The sequence below is a fragment of the Crotalus tigris genome, unplaced genomic scaffold, assembly GCF_016545835.1.
Source record: "Crotalus tigris isolate CLP2741 ecotype Arizona unplaced genomic scaffold, ASM1654583v1 scf7180000017700.2314712, whole genome shotgun sequence".
In the NCBI taxonomy this organism is placed as follows: Eukaryota; Metazoa; Chordata; class Lepidosauria; order Squamata; family Viperidae; genus Crotalus; species Crotalus tigris.
The window spans coordinates 1,167,991-1,189,812 of NW_024096576.1; the positions used below are offsets into that span (position 1 = coordinate 1,167,991).

General features: G+C 34.4%; 1 protein-coding gene across 2 annotated transcripts in view; it reads left to right on the plus strand.

Moving 5' to 3' along the window:
• The window catches only part of EFNA5 (ephrin A5), a 235,882-nt gene that overhangs the window by 167,818 nt on the left and 46,242 nt on the right, over positions 1 to 21,822 (plus strand). For both annotated transcript variants that reach the window (XM_039338411.1, XM_039338410.1), the window contains exon 2: positions 11,849 to 12,141. In XM_039338411.1, the coding sequence (XP_039194345.1) occupies positions 11,849 to 12,141 (293 nt within the window). The remainder of the gene's footprint in view (positions 1 to 11,848; positions 12,142 to 21,822) is intronic.

Here is a 21,822-nt window from a genome sequence, read left to right on the forward strand (position 1 = left end):
ATCCTGACTCTGGGTGAGACCAAATGATATAAGTTCAACATGTGAAGTTACGGTAATTGGTCCTGAGGTAGTGGATAAATTGCATGCATATTCATATACATATCAGGGACTTTTATATCTGTTCCTCTCCAGCTTGTGCCTCCTATTTGTGTTAAAGTATGGGCTCCCATACATGTTGGTAGAATTTGATAATCAGATTACTAATACCTTCTTATCCATCTAACTGTAAAATTGTGTATACAAATGTTTGAGCAAAGATCTGTACTCCTTCACAGTTTGATTGGACTATTATCTGTGTAGGAAATGAAACACGTTGTACTGGATAAGTAAGCATAGCTGAACAAGGAAAGTAAATCTGGCTTTACCTTTTCTACATACAAAAATAACAAAAACAGTTTGTAAAATAAAAATTCCCTTTATGTCCTTTCTTCCAACCTCCAAGTTTGTTTAAGAAGAAAACACTTAGGGTTTTGTTTTGTTTTGTTGAGAAAAAACACTATTTCCATATAAATTTCAAATTAAAGGAGATTTAACTTTCAATAACACTTTGCTTTTTTTTTCTTTAGTTGGTTGGTTCTAGCTGAATTAAAGAAGTATAAACAGATTTTCTTTTCATGCAGGATAATTCTCCCAGCTTATGTTAGGCAACAAAAACCCAACTTCTCAGCAGCTTGGCATTTTGCAAAATTAAGCATTTAGAATCGTTCTTAAGAGCAATTTTTAGTTCAGGAAATGTTCCATTGTGTTTGTTTTTTAAACGAGGTTTAAAAAAGATTAGGTGGATATAAGTCCACTCCATTTTATCTTCAGAAATATGCTACATGTTTCTTTCATATAGCAACCTTCTGAACCTTAAATCATGTTACACTGTTCAGTGGTTCTTAACCAACAGATTGAAGTATATTTTTACCTTTTATTGCGAACTACTTAGAAATTAGAAGACGGTGAATCTATGCCCCGTCATCTTCATGTTATATGGTTGTTGCCATAATTTTAAAAAATAAATATAATGGCTATTGTTCTGTATATACTTTGGAAATAATTGGGGGGGGGCTTTTATTGTAAACATTGAAGTCCCCTCCTTCTCCCCAAAAACTGTTCAAACTGGATTTATTCATCACATAAAAAGGCTGACAATTTGAGACTGTTATTAGAATATGTGGTTTTAATACTAAAATTGCTTTCATTGTATTTTAAGTCTGTTAGAAATAATTGATGACAAGTTAGAATTTTCTAGCCTAGGCTCTAAATAGCAAACCTAAAAAAATTACATAAGCATTATACAATCTAATTAAATTGTTTTTTTTAATCACAGTAAATATATTTTATTAACTTTTGGAAATGCTAGTCATATACAGAAGTTCCATGTAATTAAAAGATATAATACTTCAGTATAATGCTTTAAAGAAAAGAGTTTCAGAAGGGTTTATTGGCAATAAGAAACATCTGTGGAATCCAAAGTACAAAAGGGGTGGAGCTTTCATCATCATGTCTCCAATGCAAATTTCATCATAACCCTAATCCTTTGCCCCCCTCGTTTGCTGACCCATGTAGGTAAACCTTTTATTCTCTCTTTCAAAGCTTTATTTTCCTTTGGCATTCTTAAAATGATTTTTCTCCAAATATGTATTTGAGAACTATTGTATTGGGATTTTGCCTAATCTCCTTTTATTGGTGAGAAGTACACATATACCAGGATTGTCCTCTCATTTCCTTTAGTTGATTTGTGTTTAGCATGTGCAATTATGTGCAATATTTAGCATGTGCAGTCGGGCAAAATTACGAGCTTGATTGTTTGAAAAACATATAAATAAAGAATAGAACATAGTTCTGGTCTGAGCAAGGAAGAAACCAGAATTGCTGGTTACCACATACAACTAACAAATAATGTTCTTTAGTTTTCTACAAGCAGAAAGGTTGAGAAGGTTGCAGCAGCACACTTGCTATTGTTGCATTACACGGCAAGAATAAGGCAGTGAAAAACTAAATGTAAAGTCATAGAAATGTTCATAAAACATTTCCCATTAAATTCAACTGATTGTCATTCATTAATAATGTTTAAAAGAAAATAAAAATAAAAATTACAAAAGGATGATAGCATTTGTATTGATAGAAGCTGCTTTCAGAAAAACAAAGTGATTTTCAGTCTGTCTCTATCAATCACTATGAATATCAGTTTTCTGAGGATGAAAAGTAAGACCTTTCTTCAGATGTGCCCTTGTTCACCATATCTATTAATGGATGTCAGTGACTGCCTCAGGTCATGGTTAGCAAATATCAGTCCTAGCTGCATTCCATCAAACCTGCTGATCTGTAGTTTTTGAGTCAGATAATACGGTTAACACATCTTACATGATTCAGATCTGCTTTATTTAACAATATATACATAAATGCCTTTAAAAATCATTTTTTTCTTTTACTAAAAATATGTAATGAATACATTTTAAGTCTGTTCGAAATAGTTAATGACAAGTTAAGTTTTCTAGTCTAGGCTATAAATAGCAAACCTAAAAAAATTACATAAGCATTTTTTTTATCACAGTAGATATATTTTATTAACTTTCGGAAATGTTAGTCATGTATAGAAGTTCCATGTACTTAAAAAATATAATACTTTAGTATAATGCTTTAAATACTATTTCTCAGAACCTTACCAAATCAAATAGCCTCTTCTGCCTTTAATTCCTTGCTAGAATATCACCTTTGCAAATCTGAAAATCAATCTGATGCATTAATTTATACATTTATTGCATGTTCTAGAATGTGTTAGAGTAGACACTAATTTGGGAATCTCTGGCTTTAAAAATTTAGAAAAATTTACAGTAAATTAGAGAAGAGACAGATTAAATCTGTGTAATATTTTCTGTATGGCCTAAACTGGAAGAAAGTGGTCAGAAAAAAGAACATGAAACAGTGACATCACTATGAAACAGATTAATATTGCCATTGCCCTTCAAATTGAGTCATTTTGTGAATTGGACACCAAATGTAACAATTAAGGCTAATGATTAAGGAAGTATTTCAATATCTGTAAATTACGTGGTCAAAGAAGCTGGTACAATTTGGACTGTTACCTTTATATCAACTGGTGACAGACTAAAGATCCCTGGCTGACTTTAATAGCTGCTGGGAAGAGATACCCTGCAGTTTATGAGACTCAGTATAAAGTTCAGTTGATAAGTTTAATCGATGCCTTTGACAGAGTAAGAACTTTTCTTGTACAATTGCCCACACCTTTTCTTTCCATACTACTTGCAAAGTTAAATGCCTACAGCAATGGAAAATCAATACTGCTAGATGGAAGATCCTACTTCAGGGATTAAAACTGGAGTCATTTTGAGAATTTGAGGATAAGAGTCTCATCTCTGGATTTGGTGCTGTGACATGTTGCACAGCATGAATGTTGCCCTTTTTCTATATTATCTTGAAGACTCTTGAAATTCCACATCTTAGACAAGCGTGCTATTCTTAACATTGGAGCAAGAATTTTCACAGGAAGAAATTTATGTATACTTCCTCTAAAGGATAGTTGTCTAGCATATGCATTCTATTCCAAAGTTTAGTTTTATCAAAAGGAAAAGAAAGTAATAAGAGGAAACATTAAAAGAACAAAGAAGTTGCAATATTAAATTAAGTGACACTAAAAAGGCTGGATTTATAAATGGCAAATGATGTTGATGTTTGTGTATTTACAAAATACTAAGAAGTTTTATGACTGTTCTATCTTTGTACGTTTTCTTCTTCTTTTGTGTGTGTAAGCTATAATGCAAGAGACCGCTGTATAAAAGTCATAGCCTTTATAATTTGAGAAATAGATCTACATTTTAAAAAATATTTCTTAGCTTTTTTTCTTCCAACCAATTGCTTAAATAGCTGAAAGGTTTTGTCAAAGTAGGGTGTGATGAATGGTGTCAACTAGCACAGAGGTTCTCAACCTTTTTAATGCCGCGACCCCCAACCAGTCATAAGTCGAGGACTACCCAACCGGTCATATGTCGAGGACTACCCAATTGGTCGTAAGTCAAGGACTACCCAACTGGTTGTAAGTTGAGGATTACCCAACTGGTCGTAAGTCGAGGACTTTCCCTGCCCAGGAGCGCCACACATGCGTGGTGCCACTCCCTGCGCCGGCCGAGGCGTAGCTGGCAAGTGGCAGAGACGGAGTAGGCTGACCACTGGCTGGGCCACCAGCTGGCCCAACCCAAGGAAGGTAAGGCACCTGCCGGGCCCCATGCGCGCCAGCAACCCTCCCTCCCTGCACCCGGCGGCCTCCCACCTCCTACCCCTGGCCCTCTTTTACTTACATTTTTAGTAGTTGCTCAGCAGGGAGGGGTGGAAACTCCCAGACAGCTCGCCTTCGCTGCAGACAACTTGCAGCACCGTTTGCAGAATGAGACTTTTGGCGGGCTCAGCAGGGCAGAGACAGCCTGGACAATTCCTATTGGCTTTTTAAGCCAATAGAATTAGACTCTATTCAAGAGAGTCTATTCTATTGGCTTTCAAAAGCCAATAGAATAAAAGGGAGTAGCACAGCTAAGGAAAAGGAGAAAAAATGGCGGACTGTGTTGTTTGGCGACCCCCGTGAAATGGTCGTTCGACCCCAAATGGGGTCGCGACCCACAGGTTGAGAACCACTGAACTAGCAGGACTATATGTGAAGCAGGAAGTAGCACATTTTGTTAACACATGGTTTAATCAGAGCTCAAATTCATATTACCTGCTTGGTGAACTTTTTAAAAACTGTATACTAGATGTCCCACAAATAACCTTTATGAAACAAATTTTTATTAAAGTAATGAAACCAAACAACCAAGCTCAGAGACCACCACGAACTCCAAAATGCTTTCATTATCTCACTGGTCTCAAAAGGACAGAGCCATTGCTCAGGCAGCATATTCTCATATCAGCCTGTTAGTAGTTATCTTAAAACACTATAATATCCAATCACACTGCCAATCTATCTATAGGATGTCAAATTTGGGAAAGATTAAGCTAAACTATGCCATATGTTTTAATGCAGTGGTTCTCAACCTGTGGGTCGGGACCCCATTTGGGGTCGAACGACCATTTCACAGGGGTCGCCAAACAAGGCTGTTCGCCATTTTTTACCCCTTTTCTTTGGCCATGCCCCTGGCACCCGGTGATGTATAAGTGGTTGGGGGTCACCACAACATGGGGAACTGTATTATGGGGTCGTGGCATTAGAAAGGTTGAGAACCACTGTTTTAATGTATCTGTTTATTTTGTGTGTTTGATTTTTTTTTCTTTATTTTAAAGTTTTAGTAATATGAAAATATATCTTTGTTCAAGTTTATCTAAAGATGAAGATTTGTGAAATAAGTTATTGCTACATTTTTCTTCCATAGCTGTGGCTTGTCCATTCAGATCTATGAAGCATTCTGTAGAAGAGCTTAATGTTAAATCCATAGCTTTTTGGTATAAATGAAAAATAAGAAGGAAGATTCTATGTAAGCGTAATCCACTTAGTTTAGTCTATTAAGAGACAGCAATGCCAAGTTCTATCAACTCTTGCAGGGACCTGATTCTACTCAGCTGTATAATAGTGATGGCAGAGCAACAGATTAGGAATAACCTTTGGGAGTTTTGTTCCAACAGAGTGAGTGACAGAAAAAAAGTCAGAGAAGTTACAATAATAAGTTTCATTGCCTGATTTGTAATGATCAACAAAAATATATCTTGGCTTCTTATAGAAGCCTAACGATTACAGCGCAGGTACATCTCTGTGCCTGGACTGTATTTTATTTTGATCAGCTGCAGCATAACAGAGACAGGTAATTATCATAATCTGGCAATTAGCCTGACATTCTTTCCCTAAGTTTAATTACCCAGATAAATAGTAATTGAATACCAGGGTTTAATGACAAAAGGAAGATGAGCATGATTGTTATATCATTATTATTTTCACAATGTGCCATTTTATTTTACTTGCAGAAGTATTTTTCTGCATAGTGTTAAACTTAAGAAAACCTAAAGATCCAGGCTCTTCCTATCTTAAATTAATTGCTTTAGATTGCTTGATTTCCAAGTTCCTTAAAGTAAAGCTAAGCTCTTGTACAATACATTTTTCTTCTTCTATATCATGGGTGTCAAACTCGTCGCGTGACGTGTCGTGACGTATCGTGACTCTTTTTGCATTGCCAGCAATGGGGTGGGTGCGGCTTCAGGATGATGAAACCGGCCTGTGGGCCAACAGTTTGACATCCCTCTTCTTTATGAATAGGTTCACCTACAAGTGTGTGGTTGTGAAAAGTTGAAGTTAATAGTTTGCCTAGTTATGTATTATAGTATTCTACAAATCTGAACAATTAAACTTTTCAAACATAAATCTGAGGAAAGGAGCATACAAATTTGAAAAAGCATAAAACAATTCATAGCTATTTCTGAATAATGATTTAGCATAATTTAACTTTCGAAGATGGAACCAAGTACTATTTTTGCAATGACTGTAAATAATTTTATATTTCAATAGTATCTGGTGAGTAATTACATAAGAAAGAATATTGAGGGGGAAAAATCTAATTAATGCAAATTAATTAATGATTCAGAAGAATGATGAATTTAAGTCCAGAGTTCAGTTTGGATAAATTTTACTGTGCATATTGGTTGGTTTGTGACTTTGAATTCCTGAACTCTGCAGCTACTATACCATATCACTAGAAATTATTTATGAGAAGTATAATAAGTGGTTAAATGTTGATTTATACATTAAAGTAGGGGCTATTTAGTTGTAGGCTGGAAAAAATACAGACAACCACTAGGGGGCAACAAAATATATAGTAATGAATCTTTTCTGCTCTCTAGTGATCATCCAGGTTTTTGCATCACAGTACTAGTGGCTCTAAGAAAATTATAATTTAGGGATAATAATATTTCACTTTTTTAACAATTTGGTCACATTAGAAATGATACCAGGATATCATGCAAAGCTGCTATTGCAATTAACTTCTTCCATACTCTGGACAGCACTGTTTTTCATCATCTTGTAATTTTACAATTTTATCCAATGCACAGACCTGTGTGTGTATGTCTAATAAATAAAAATACAGTTGTTTTGCATCTGCAGTGTAGCATTTTAGTTATTAAATCTTCTGTCATCCTAAATAAGTTGGTCTATGTGGAACTAAAACACTGTTTGTTATATATCTAGGGAATGTTCAAATCTACCTCTGACTGTTATTTTCCCCCTATTTTGTTCTTACAGATAGTGAACATCAGCTCATTGTGATGGTTTGAATATATACCAATGACTTAAATTAGGTTCTTGTCTATAATGCAGATTATCTGCAGAAGGAGAAAATCTGCTATGAAAGCGGAAAATAGGGGATGCTCCGATCAATTAGAAATTCTAAGCGTTGAATTTTAAAATGCAAAATATGATTCCGATATATTTTATTTGTATGGAAAAGCTCGAAGCAGTAGCTATAGTATTTTTCCCCCAGCTATGTGATAATGGATACTTACTGTCTTGTTATACTTTTTTGAATGCCACAATTTTGTGGCATTTCTTTTTTTAAAGAGAATAATATGAAAGGGATTAATACACACAAAATGTTGCAACATTCGGAATAGTTAAATAAATCCCCTCTTCGATATACAGCCAATATAATTAGAGTCAAATCCTGATTTGCCTTTACATCAGAAGTACTATACAGTCATGAAAAAAGGCACATAATACTGATTTTGCATACATGCTAGTTTGGAAGAGGTAATGCAGATTGTTTTATTTTTAATTTACTTACACAGTTCTTTAGGAATGTTTTCAAATATATTAGTAATTTAGTATACACATGTCTATATAGCAGTTCATATTTTTATGGTATAAACCTATGCCTGCCATACAGTACTCTTGTACCCAGTGTTACAGTTTAAAAATTGGTGTCACTAGCGTGTGAGTAACCTGAACCAGTATCTGGATGCACAATGGAGTTTTGAGAATTAATAAAGTGATACTGAATCCTGATAGGGTAATGTGGAGTAGTAGAGGTGAGAGTTCATGCATTCAGTCATTGAGATTTTTACAAGATGTTGCTCTAAGAAATAACAGATACCTAATTTGGAGGAGGGGGAATAATGTCATCACTGTCACTGCACTATGACTTTCATACCAAGGAGCATCAACTTTCGCTTTGTATTCCAGTTATATCAGTGGTTCTCAACCTGTGGGTTGGGACCCCATTTGGGATCGAACAACCATTTCACGGGGGTCACCAAACAACACAGTCCGCCATTTTTCCCCCTTTTCCTTAGCTGTGCTACTCCCTTTTATTCTATTGGCTTTTGAAAGCCAATAGAATAGACTCTCTTGAATAGAGTCTAATTCTATTGGCTTTCAAAAGCCAATAGGAATTGTACAGGCTGTCTCTGCCCTGCTGAGCCCGCCAAAAGTCCCATTCTGCAAACGGTGCTGCACCAGTTGAGTAGTCCTCGACTTACGACCGGTTGGGGGTCGCGCCATTAAAAAGGTTGAGAACCACTGAGTTATATCCTTGGAATAAAGGGACAACCTAGCTATTAATACATTAGCACTTAGTCCAGGTTCAGCTGGTGCAGAATGCAACAGCTAGATTGCTGAACTATGTTGGCTTCCATTTAGTTACCAAGCAAGGTTCTGGTTTTGGGTTATGATGTACAAGATGCTAAGCAAGTGGGGAAACAGAAGAACCTCAGTGACAGAGATAAGTCGGTGGTGAAAGGGGAAGGGGAATGAGGAGAGATACTTCCACATGTGCCAAGAGTTTCCTTCTTCCATCTGGCAGATGCTTGTGGTATGGTGGCGCTTGTATTCATAAATGCAGGAGGACCTGCTTTAATAGCTTTAAGAAGCTTACTGAAAATATACTTTTTTATCCAGGCATGCTTAATATGAATGTTAAATATTTTTTAACATATATTACTTTTTAACATATATTACTTTTTAATGAATATGGTTTATTTTTTGTTGACTATTATTTATTATGGTGTTATATTTTTAGCTGTTTTTATTGTAAAGTAGTTTGAGATGCTTTGCCAGACGAAGTCGAGAATAATAGAATGTTCATCAAAGCAATTTATTTCATGTAACACTTTTATAGAGAGTTATTGAAGAGCTGTGTTGAGGCCTCTTGCTTAAAGATCAAAACAAGTTATGGTATGAGACCTTACTGTCAAGATGGGAATTTTATAAAAAAAACAACACCTGCCTGTCTTTGTGTGACTGTCCCCAGATGAGATGAGGGCAGAGAACAAGAGTTAAGCATTTACTATATCCTTCAAAAAAAGAGAGAAGCTATTTTGTCTAATTTGTAAAATAGAACCACTGGGAACAGAACAGCAGGTACCTATGACCACAATTGAGCCCAAAATTTCTGCTGTTAAGCATAACAGTGGTTAAATGAGTTTTGCTCCATTTTATGACCTTCCTTGCTACAGTTGTTAAGTGAATCACTGCAGTTAGTAACATGGTTGTTCAATGAATCTGGCTTCCCCGTTGCCTTTGCTTGTCAGAAGGTTGCAAAAGGTGATCACATGACTCCGGACACTGCAACCATCATAAATATGAACTGGCTGCCAAGCATGCAAATTTTGATCACGTGACCATGAGGATGCTGCTACAGTTGTAAGTGTGAAAAATAGTCATAGGTCACTTTTTTCAGTGCCATTAAATGAATGGTTGTAAGTACAGAATTACCCGTAGTCCTTAACTTACAACCATTCATTTAGTGACCATTCAGAGTTGCAACAGACTGGTAAAAAGTGACTTACAACTGGTCTTCGCGCATACAACTGTTGGAACATCTCCTGCAATTTGGTTGCTTACCAACTAGTGTGTACTTATGATGGTTGCCATGCCCTGGGGTCATGTAACTGCAATTTGTGACCTTCTCAGCTGGCTTCCAACAAGCAAAGTCAATGCAGGAAGCTGGATTCACGTAATGCCCATGGCAAAAAGTTTTCTAAAATTAGATGCAGTCACATGATGGCTCATTAACTATTGCATCACTTATCAATGAAAGCTGTCGTCCCAGTTGTGGTCGTAGGTTGAGGACTCACAAAATGGCAATATTAGAGAAAGGGAATTAATAAGAAATGGTTAAACCTTCCCTTTTGTTTAAACGCAATCTTTTAGAAAAAATATTTTTAAATAGTTTAGTTTAGTTTATACACAACCATAAAGTAGGGCAGAAAGATTATCTCAGCTACTTTTTTTTTTTTTGAAAGAGAGAGAGAGAAGTGATACTGGGAGTTAAAGTGATGAAAAACTCTTATGTCTAATTTGCATTAATATTTAAGACAAAATAAATCCATATATTAGTGTACCTCAACAGAATTAGAGTTTATCTCGACTTTCTTTCTGTACCTCAGGCAATTTTTGTTAAAAACCTGTTTTTTCGAAAGCAAAATAATGATAAAGGTTGAATAGGTATCTCTGCATATATCCTTGAAGAAAGCTGTATTATTATTGCTTTTTTTCTCAAATTAAATAGAAGGATCCAGTTGGCAGATTTCAGATCCATTAGGTACTTAAAATATGTGCCTCAGGTGACAAGGATCATTATAGTTAAATATGTCACATTGTCTTTATTACTCTCTATGCACTTGACAGATAGCCTGCTGTCAAGAAATAGAAGCTACAGATAATGATATGGCAGTGGTGACCAGTATATAGAGAGCGAGAAGGATTGTGTCTGCAAAAAATAAATAAATTATATCTATATTTTCTCTATTTATATGCCATTCATGGTATGTGCAATATATGACTTTCAAATAATCTGCCTTTCAGAAAAATAGAATACCATAGTATGCCTCTTATATACTCATTATTATAGAAAACAAAATAGTTTCTGTATTCTAGTAAAATATGGACTGTGTGGCACAATCATAATCTCTTGGCTAATTGTGTTTACATTTGATTAGTGCATTCCAGTGCGTCTAGTCTAGTTTTTAGATCTGTTTGATAAATTTGATAAATATTCCAAGTATATGTCACCTTAATTTGAATGACTCCCCATGTTTATATGCAAGTAATTATCATATGACCAAGTTAGATTTAAGTGCTATTTGTATGTTAAAAGAATTTCTTGATCCATTTACAAATTCAACCTGCAGTAAACCATACCACTAAGAGTTTGAAATGAATTGTTTTAGCTTTATCCAGCACAGTTATAATGACAGTAAAACCAGCCTTACAATTGTTGCAACTAATATTGCTGCTGATAACAAAAGTGCACTTGTAAAAGTGCCTTGTACTACCTTTCTCATCTGGCTCTCATTCCAAACTGTCAGGTGAGTGCTGATAATTCATAGCCTGGAACTCTTTTATCTGAACAGCAGTATCTCTCCTCTGTACTTGGCAATGGAATTATATTGCTTTTTCAAAAATATTTCAAAGGCATACTAGAGTTTTCTTGGATCTTAACTCTTGCCAGCTGTAAGGAAAAAGTCAAGATGAGTGAGTGTTGTAGCAAATGCATCTTCTTGCAATTAGCTTTGGTTGTGATACAAAAAAATACATCCCCATTTGTAAGCATATACTTTACTCGAAATATACTTTACATATATTCCAACTCTAATCCATGTAATTAAAACAAAAGTTTATAGAAGCAAAGATTCACTTCTGAAGTAAACAGATTGGGGAAATAAACTATTGTATAGATTTAGAAGCAACTGTATAAGGGTGAAGGATCTGATTGGGTAAAGCCCTTTTTTTTAAAGGACAGTTAATTCAAAACAACTGATCAAATTATGACTTAAGGTGTCTCTGCAGGAAAAAAAAGTTTAATATGGTTAAGGTGTAATATATATTTTAGAAAAATTATCTGAGTTGGTTTTGTCTTGATTTTATTTTTAGATTCCAGCGAGGAGATTATCATATTGATGTCTGCATCAATGACTATTTGGATGTATACTGTCCTCATTATGAGGATTCGGTGCCAGAAGATAAGACTGAACGGTATATACTTTACATGGTGAACTTTGATGGCTACAGCTCCTGTGATCATACCTCCAAAGGATTCAAGAGATGGGAGTGCAACCGGCCTCATTCTCCCAATGGACCATTGAAGTTCTCAGAAAAATTCCAACTCTTCACTCCCTTCTCATTAGGATTTGAATTCAGGCCAGGCCGGGAATATTTCTACATCTGTGAGTATACGGAGATTTATCACTTATAAATCAGTGATTTTGCCCCTTTGGATACATTTTTATGTTCCAAAGAGGTGCCTAATTAGATTCTGTAAATTACCATAGGTTTGGGGAATGTACTAACTAGTTGTATCCATAGGAAATAAATGAGCACTTGAGTTATTAACAAGGGTTTTCCTCCCCACTCTGTACCCATGCTGCTAGAACAAAATTATTATAGCATTGTTTTTCATATGTGGGAATCACATGCAGTTGACTTTTTTTTTTTAATTGAAAAATTTTTTAAAAACTTTTACAAAGACAGAAAAAAAACAATAACAACAACAACAAAAAAAAAAACAATACAACCCTCCCCCAACCCCTCCCAAACCACCCCCTCCCTCCCCCCCCGGAGCTTCCCAGAGCAGAATATAGGCTTAATTAAAAAAAAATTAACAAAGTTATAAGATAATTAAAAATAAAATATATATGAAAAAAGAATTATAAAGAAAAAGTAGAGTTTTTATACAAATTATAAAAAAGCTAAATGATATTTTTTCAAATCCAGTTTAAATTGTATGAAATTTATCCATTTTTCCCATACAGCAAAAAATTTCTCTTGCGTTTGCTCTTTTAAGAAAGCCGAAATCTTTGCCATTTCCGCCAAGTAAGATACTTTAAAAAACCACTCTTGCAAAGTAGGCAAAGATTCCTTCTTCCAGTATTGACCTACTAACAGCCTTGCGGCTGTAATCAGATTCAACATCAATATAACCTCCTTAGCATCACAATCAGTAACAATACCAAGCAAAAACAATTGTGGAGTAAATTTTACCCTCTTTCTAAAAATTCTCTGAATGTTCCACCATATCTTAATCCAAAAAGCTTTTATATTTTTACACGACCACCAAATATGATAATAAGTGGCATCCAGGCAGCCACATCTCCAACATTTGGGCTGTAAGTCAGGATACATGAAAGACATCTTTTGTGGATCAAGGTGCCATCTGTAAAACATTTTATAAAAATTCTCCCTTAAGTTCTGGGCTTGTGTAAACTTAACATTTCTCACCCAGATAGTTTCCCAGGTATCCAGTAGAACTGGTTCACCAAAATTCTGCGCCCATTTAATCATATAGTCTTTAATTAATTCTGATTCTGAATCCAGTTCCACTAGCACCCCATAAATTCTCTTAATGTGAGTTTGTCTTTGATCCTTTACTTGCTTAAAAAGATTTTCATCTTCTCTAAGCAGGCCTAAATTACGGTCCATCTTCCATCTATCTAATTGTCTATATTGAAACCAAGAATAGGTAATATTTTCATGTGCTAGGTCTTCCAAAGATTTTAACTGCCAATTTTGACCATCCCATCTAAGTAATTGTGTATAAGACACCGTATCCATTTTAACACCTCTCTTTATCCCCTCTATCGCATGCCAAGTATAGCCCATAATGGTATTTTAAAATCACTTTTATAATATTTCCTCCAAACCCTAAGTAAAGAGATCCTTATAATATGAGATTTAAAGGCCCAATCCACTTTTTTTATTAAATATTAAATAGGCATGCCAACCAAAAAGTAAATCCCATCCCTCCAAATGGAGTATCTCTGAATTTGTTAAATTTACCCAATCACTAATTAATGTTAAGACCACAGCATCATAATATAATTTCAAATTCGGTACCTTGAGTCTACCTCTCTCACGGAAGTCCTGCATAATTTTAAACTTTACCCTTGGTTTTTTCCTAGCCCAAATAAATTTATTAATGCTTTTCTGCCATTCATTTAAATTAACCTCATTCTTTAAAATAGGTAACATTTGAAATAAAAAGAGAAATTTTGGCAGGACATTCATTTTAATCACTGCAATTCTTCCCATGAGAGATAGCTGTAAGTTCTCCCAATTTTTCAAGTCTTTTTTTACCCTGACCCACAACCTTTCATAGTTATTCTTAAACAATTTTACATTAGAAACAGATAAAATAACCCCCAGATATTTTATCTTATCAACAATTTCAAAACCAGTCAAATTAGCCAAAATCTGTTTATCACAAGTAGTCATATTTTTAGATAATATTTTAGTCTTATTATTATTAATTTTGAAACCCGAAACTAATCCATATTGATATATCAGCTGTAATAACTTCACTACAGAATAAGTAGGTTGAGACAAAGTAACTACCAAGTCATCTGCAAAAGCTCTTAACTTATATTCTTTTTTGTTAACTTCTATTCCTCTTATTTCCTGCGACTCTCGGATTTTAATCAACAAAATTTCCAATGTTAAAACAAACAGCAACGGTGACAAAGGACATCCCTGTCTAGTACCTTTTTCTATTGTAAAAACCTCTGACAAACCCCCATTAACAATAAGTTGTGCCGTTTGTTTTTGATATATAGCAGTAAGAGCTTGTAATATTTTTTCTCCAAAATTCATCTCCTCAATTGCTCTTAACATAAAATGCCAATTCAGTTGATCAAAAGCTTTTTCAGCATCTAAAAATATCAGCCCTGCAGGGACTTGGTTGTTCTTATCTAAATATTCTAATATATTAATAATTTGTCTAACATTATTTTTCATGTACTTGCCAGTTATAAAACCCGATTGGTCCTTATGTATAAGCTGATGCACAACCATCATAAGCCTATTAGCTAAAATTTTTGCAAAGATCTTATAGTCTACATTTAAAAGAGATATAGGTCTATAATTCTTTGGTAAAGTAAGATCTTGGTCCTCTTTTGGAATCAAGGATATGAAAGCACTGCGCCATGACGGAGGGATCTCTGAACCCTGCAATATGTTATTAAAAAGCTCACCTAAAGGTTGAATCATCTCTTCTACTAAAGTTTTATAATAAATAGGTGTCAAACCATCCGTACCTGGCGCTTTGCCTAATTTTAATTGCTTAATAACTGTCACAATTTCCTCATTAGTAATTGGACAATTAATTTCTTGCTTCTGATCTTCTGTCAATTTAGGAAAGTTAGCCTCCCTTAAATATTTATTTATATCTAAAATTTGTACATTAGTAGTCTTATATAATTTTTGATAATAATCTAAAAAAGATTTCTTAATCAATTCCTTCTGATACACTAATTTACCATTATAATTTATTTTATCTATTGTTCTCTGTCTCTGTTTCTTTCTTAATTGATAGGCCAACCATCTCCCTGGTTTATTGGCATTACAAAATGTATTTTGTTTCATAAACAAAAAATTAGTTGCAGATTGATCAGCCATCAACATGTTAAATTGTGTTCTTAAGAACTTTATAGATTCCTTAACCTTTTCATCTGAAGGATTTAAAATCAAAAACTTTTCTTTTGATTTAATCTCATCTTCCAGTTCCTTACGCTTCTGAGTCTGCTTTAGTCTATGAACATTGTTCATCTTTATCAAAATCCCACGCATAAAAGCTTTACCTGCATTCCATACCATTGATGTTGATGTCCCCTTATACATATTCAAAGCAAAATAATCCTTTAAACACTCCTTTAACTTTTGAACATTCTTTTCTTGTCTAAATAAATTCTCATTCACCCTCCAGGATCTCCTCTCCTCTTTTTCATAAATCAGCTCCATCCAAACTGGACTATGATCCGTCAATGACCTAGGAAAAATTTTTACGTTCTTTACCCTATTATATAAGTCAGTTGTAATAAAAAAAATCAATTCTTGAAAGAGATTGATGTCTATCTGAAAAAAAGGTAAAGTCTCTCTCCTCTTGATTACGTTCACGCCAATAGTCTCTCAATTCCCAGTCCTCTTTCAGATCAAAAAAGGCTTTGGGTAATTTAGCCTGTTTAAAAAGGATAGAGGAACCTTTTTTGTCCCTTTGTGTATCTAAAACACCATTCCAATCCCCCATTAATATCACAGATCTATAGTCCAGCGAAATTATTTTCTGATGTAACAGTTTATAAAATTGTTCTTGTTGCTGATTTGGTGCATACAATCCCACTACAAGTATTTTCTTACCATATAAACCAAGTTCAATCATTACATATCTTCCTTGAGGATCTGATTCTATCAGACAAACTGGTAGATTTTGCTTAACATAAATAACCACTCCCCCTTTTTTCCCAGGGGCAGGAGATACAAAATGAAATCCCAAACGAGCATTAGCTAAATATTTTTGATCTTTAAGTAAAATATGAGTTTCCTGCAAGCAGATAATATCATTGTTATGTTGCTTTAAATAATAAAAGATTTTCTTTCTTTTCTGAGGGGAGTTAAGGCCGTTAACATTCCAGGTCAGGAACTTTGCCATCTCCCTTAACCAGGAGCCTGGAGAAGACTGCCTGAAGATCTGCCATTGATGAATGTGTTGCAGAACTCTTGGGTCTTGCTCCTCCCACCGGCAATGATAATAAGTGGCAACTTTTTTTTGTTTTAGTAAAAATAAATACTTAAACACTGTGAAAACAGAAAAAATGACCTGAAAATACACAAAACCCACAAGAGAAGAACTTTTCAAAGATTTTTTCATTCTATTGTGTATTTTCAGAACAGAGCTGGATAAAACAGTACAGTCCATTACTTAAACAAAAATTTATTTGAGCAATATCATTATTGTTTAATTTAATAGTTATTAAATTCATTTTCATTTAAATTAGTTCTTAGTATGGAAATATTGTGACAGTATGGAAATACACTATGGACACAGACAAATGGTATAGAAGTAGACAGTATGGAAATACCTCATAACTCGTTTAAGATGACAGAAACCACACTGGCCAAAAACAATGAAAGACTCATTTCAGATTTATAAGATTCTTTTGTTTTTCAGATTTTATGCTGAAATACCCTTGGTACCACTAAATAATATCAGTGAAAAAATGTTATCTTATTTGCACCAATGCTGTAAGCCTGCAGTATTGAATACAATAGCAGTCTTCTTAAGACTCATTGAGCTTTGAGCTATTCTTGAGCTTAAAGGAGATACAAAATACAATTGCAGCAAATTTCCAAATAAATTGCCAAGAAAGAATCCACACACATACATTAGTAAATCACCATGTGATAAAATAGGCGGCTAATAAATTTTAAAAATGAAATAAAAAATAATGCATGCTAGAAAATAATATTATTTTTTTGTCTTACTGCATCATCATTCAAAATGACCCAGTCCCTGCTGATTAGTCACAAGAATATTACAGGTCTATTTGAGGAATATGCTAGGTATCTGGCACATATAGGTGTTTGGATCCACTCTAAGTTAAATTTTGTCCGGTTAAAATTTCTATTTCCTAGAAGGTGGTTGATCTTGTGACTTTTGAGGAAGCAGACAGGATTTTCCTGACTCTGAGTCAGGCCATTTGTTTAATTAAATCCATTAATTAAGATGTGTAGAAGATGATGTGTAGTTGGAGCCATGTAGTGGTAAAATCATCCTTAAAAGAGGATGTCCAATGATTTTGGAAAATTTTCATCAAGTTTGAAGTCTTCTCTTTTGGGATGCGGTTGTTGACAAGGACTACAATTCCAGAGAGCTCTGGAAAAAACAAATTATTTAAACACATTTGAGTCAGGTTTTGGGGTGGAATATAATATGGAGACAATTGATTGCACTTGTGGATGTCCTTTGTTGAAACAAATAGTAGAGTGGTTTGTATTTAAATCTGTAGAATATTTATACATTTGCCCAGATTATGCCATTGTGATTTCAGGTATTGTATAAAACATGCAAAAGCAACATTGCAAATTAAAGGCCATCCCATCAAAAATCATATAGCTCACCAGTTTTATACTCCTTCTCAGAAAACAGGCTCACCTACCATCCTGATCTAGTACTTGCAGGAAAAGCCCAGTTTGTAAAACTTTTCTGAAGGCTAATTCAGTTGGGCCATGCAACTGAGGGAATGGGATTACGTAGTCTAAGAGCGGATGTTACAACAAAAAAGGTGTTCTCAAAGAAACGACCTGGATCATGCCTGTCTTATGAGGGCATGTGGACAGGAACCTGTTTTTTTCCCCCAAGGCATTGGGTCAAAAGTTAAGTGTGCTCTGTTAAAGGGTTTTTTAAATAAGTGGGGAGTATTGTTTTAATTTTGGGTGTTGTGGTTTTGATCGTGAAATTGTTGCTGTATTATATGTCACCCAGACATATTAAGTAAAATAAGTTTTGTGCCATATAGGACTTGTAGATGACAAGCAATACCTTGAATTGCCTCATTCATAAAATAGTTATGTGAGATACTGTGGTAAAGCCATAAATATTTGCACCACTGCATTTTGTATCAAATACACTTCCATATGATGTTAAAAGTCTGCAGTAGTCCAACCAGAGAATTATTAAGACAGGGCCTTTTGATCCAGGAATAGACATTGTTGGCACACAAGAGGGAATTATACAAAAACCTTCCAGAGCTACAGTTGTCGCCGTTCATTGAGCAAAGGCTCCAAAAGGGCCCCCAAATTGCACACCAGTGCTGAGTGGCACAGTACAGTGTCCTTCCAGAACCAACAATAGAAAATATTAAGCCCTGAGCTACTGGCTTTTTCTAGGATTGAGTACATGTGTTTTCTTCTCCATCCAAGCCCCCAGAGCTTCCAGATACTGGGAAGGCCTTGACAGTATCATCTGGTTAACTATAAATACACAAGTGAGTTTCATTAGCATTATCACATGCTAACAAAAATACTTAATCCAGTAGTTTTGTGATCATGTTAAACAAAACCGGGGAGGAAATAGGCATTCTGCAAAGCAAGGCTCTAGGGCTCACCTTTCTTCCTCCAAAGCAAATACCTAGTTTTGATCCTAGAGGAAAAAAGGAAACTGACTGGTTTTAGTCAGTGTTGACAGGTGGAAAGTAGTACAGGTTGTTTCTGCCTTCTGCATAAGAGCTGAAAAAGTTTTTGTCCCATCCATTAAACAATATCATATGATGGGAAATAAGATGTGCATCTGCCCCTTGAAATAGCATATAGTTCAGACTGATATGTTCAGATCATGTTTGTATGTTCAAGACTATAGTTCAAGGTTCAGACTTTTCTGACCATAAAAGCCTGAAAATCTATTTTATTGCTCAAGCTCTGGATGGATCAAGATGTACCTTTCTGGTGTACAGTTGGGGTTTTTTTGGGTTAGAATTCCTTGCATTACGTTTACTTTTATATTACTTATTGTTTTGCTTTCAAGTTTTATGTCTTTTTAAATCTGTACACCAGTCAAAGGTAGTGGTGAGTTGCTCTATAAATCTAAATTGTAATCAAATGAATCAATAAAAAATTCCCTATCACAGCATGTTCCCATAAGACTTGAAGCCATTGTTTTGTGTGTCAATATCCCTTCTTTCTGCCACATCCTGAGCATATGGAAGAAACATATCCAAGAGTAACAGTCTTGTATTTGCACACAGAAATGATTGTGACTTAGACCAAATGTTCAATTATTTTCCCATGTGTTAACAAAGACTCCACTTCATCTAACTTACCAATATGAAGTATAATATTTTTTCAGTAAATTTCAGCAAGCATGATTGGCAGATCTGCATATACAGTTTATTTATTTATTTATCTATCTATTCACCGGAGCTTAAGTGGCTTATGTAAAAATTGTAGCTGCATGGAGTCCATGTTTACCTATTGGGTGATTATCATTTGTTCAAATTTAGATATCTTAGAAATGAATAATAGGAAAATTAATCTTTATGGAATGTCAAAACCTGATATCTACTCAAAGTGATAGTATGTCAGCCAGGTCTCAGAGGAGAAGCACTATGAGCATGTGTGCATTCATTCTCATTTATACACTCATACTGCATGCCAACTAGTAATGAAAATAAATTGAAACAGTAACAGTTGAATTGTTTAAGTGCTAGGTTCCTGAGTTTCACATGAAGACATGTCAAAATTAAACTTTGGCTCATATCCTGTGAATAAATATGAAATAAATCTGAAAAGTGGAGATGACTATGAAACACTTTAATATAATTCATGTAGTACCTACCTCTCTTATGCCAGCAACTCAGTGGACTTTGAAAAGCTCCGTGTTTCTATTCATTGTGCAAGTATATATTTCTTTGAAACAAGCTAAGCGTTAAGTATTTTATTGACATAAATGTTAACAATAATTGTTGTATTTTCTGTCTGACAAGAAGGAGAACTCATCTGATATATTTAATTTTAAGTCTATGCTCCTGTTTTGCATTTTACACTTTGCATTAAATAATCCTGCATTACGGATATATACATGCCCCCCTTTTAGCTAGCTTTTAGAAACAGGAAAAGCTCAATAAATATCCAAACCATTTTATTGAAATTATTACACTAAAAAATAGTGAGGAATTTCAGTATGATCTTATCCTTTAATAGCTGGCTTTCATGAAATGCAAACAATAAGTTGTTATTATTAGCATTGACATTAAAAATATTCTGCAATGTTTACAATTAGGTTTTGCTTAAAAGTTATTAAAAGCTATGCATTACTTCAAAAAATTGGGTACTCCTCAAGTAGTTTTCTGGAATTTGTATTCACATCAAGAATTCCAGCAAGATGATTATTTGAAAGTATAAAATTGTTATGCTTTTTAACTAAGTTCACAAGTTCTTTTTAAATGCAAAATTAAGAGTAATTGTTCATTACTTTCCATTGTAAATTTGAATTTAGTGAAGTTAAATATTTGATAATCTAAATATTTAAATTATATTTGAATATTTGAAGAGGAACCAAAGATTATTTGTATTTCATGTACTATTACAGTCCATCTTCATCAGTTCTGGAAAGTGTTAGATAATAGTCCTGTAGACCCATAGAAAATAATGGTTAGTCCAGAAACCACATCACAAAAACTCCCTATTCAGAATTTTTTGACAATCTTGTTAATTCCACTATCATCTTATACATAGCCTAGTATTTGTATGTTCTTCTCTTACAACTTAGTGCTGTAAAAAGTGTGATTTTCTTCAGATATCTTCCCATTTGTATAATTATTTAAATGTTAAAACATTTCACAATGCTTTATCATTCCTGATAGGTGGCCTCTTTGGGATATTTTATAGAACAAGGATGAATAAATTAACTTTTTAATGCTCCCCCTTGAGAGCCCAATCACTGTTAAAGAACAAGAACGGTATAGTGCCTTGCCATTTTCAGGCAGAAAATTATAGAAGAAGTTAACCAAGGCTTAATGTATTTAAAAAACAAAGAGATGTCACAAAACCTATCCCCAATTTAGAAACTCCCTCTCCACAAATACTAGTCCTATCCAATATCTTATTCCAGCAATGCATTCAACAACACACAAAATCTGTTAATTATAGCCCTGAGCCATCAAATGATTGCTCACCATATTTTACCGTCTTGTTCTGACAAAAATTGTTTATCATACTGTTCACATATCAGTCTATTGGGAGAAATGAATACTGGAATGAACTTTTAGGAATGAAAAGTAAATCAAAAAAATTGACAAGATCTACTTAGCAGCTTTGGAACTTTTTCTTTTATAAATATGGGTAATTCTCAATTTACGACCACAATTGAACCCAACTTTTCTATTGACAAGGAAGACGGTTGTTAAGTGATTTTTGCTCATTTTACAACCTTTCTTGCCACCATTGTTAAGTGAAGGACTGCATTTGTTAAATTAAAAACACAGGTGTTAAGTTGACTTTGCTTGTCAGAAAATCACAAAAGGAGATCACATGTCCCCAAACACTACAACCATCATGAATACATGCCAGTTGCCAAGTGTCCA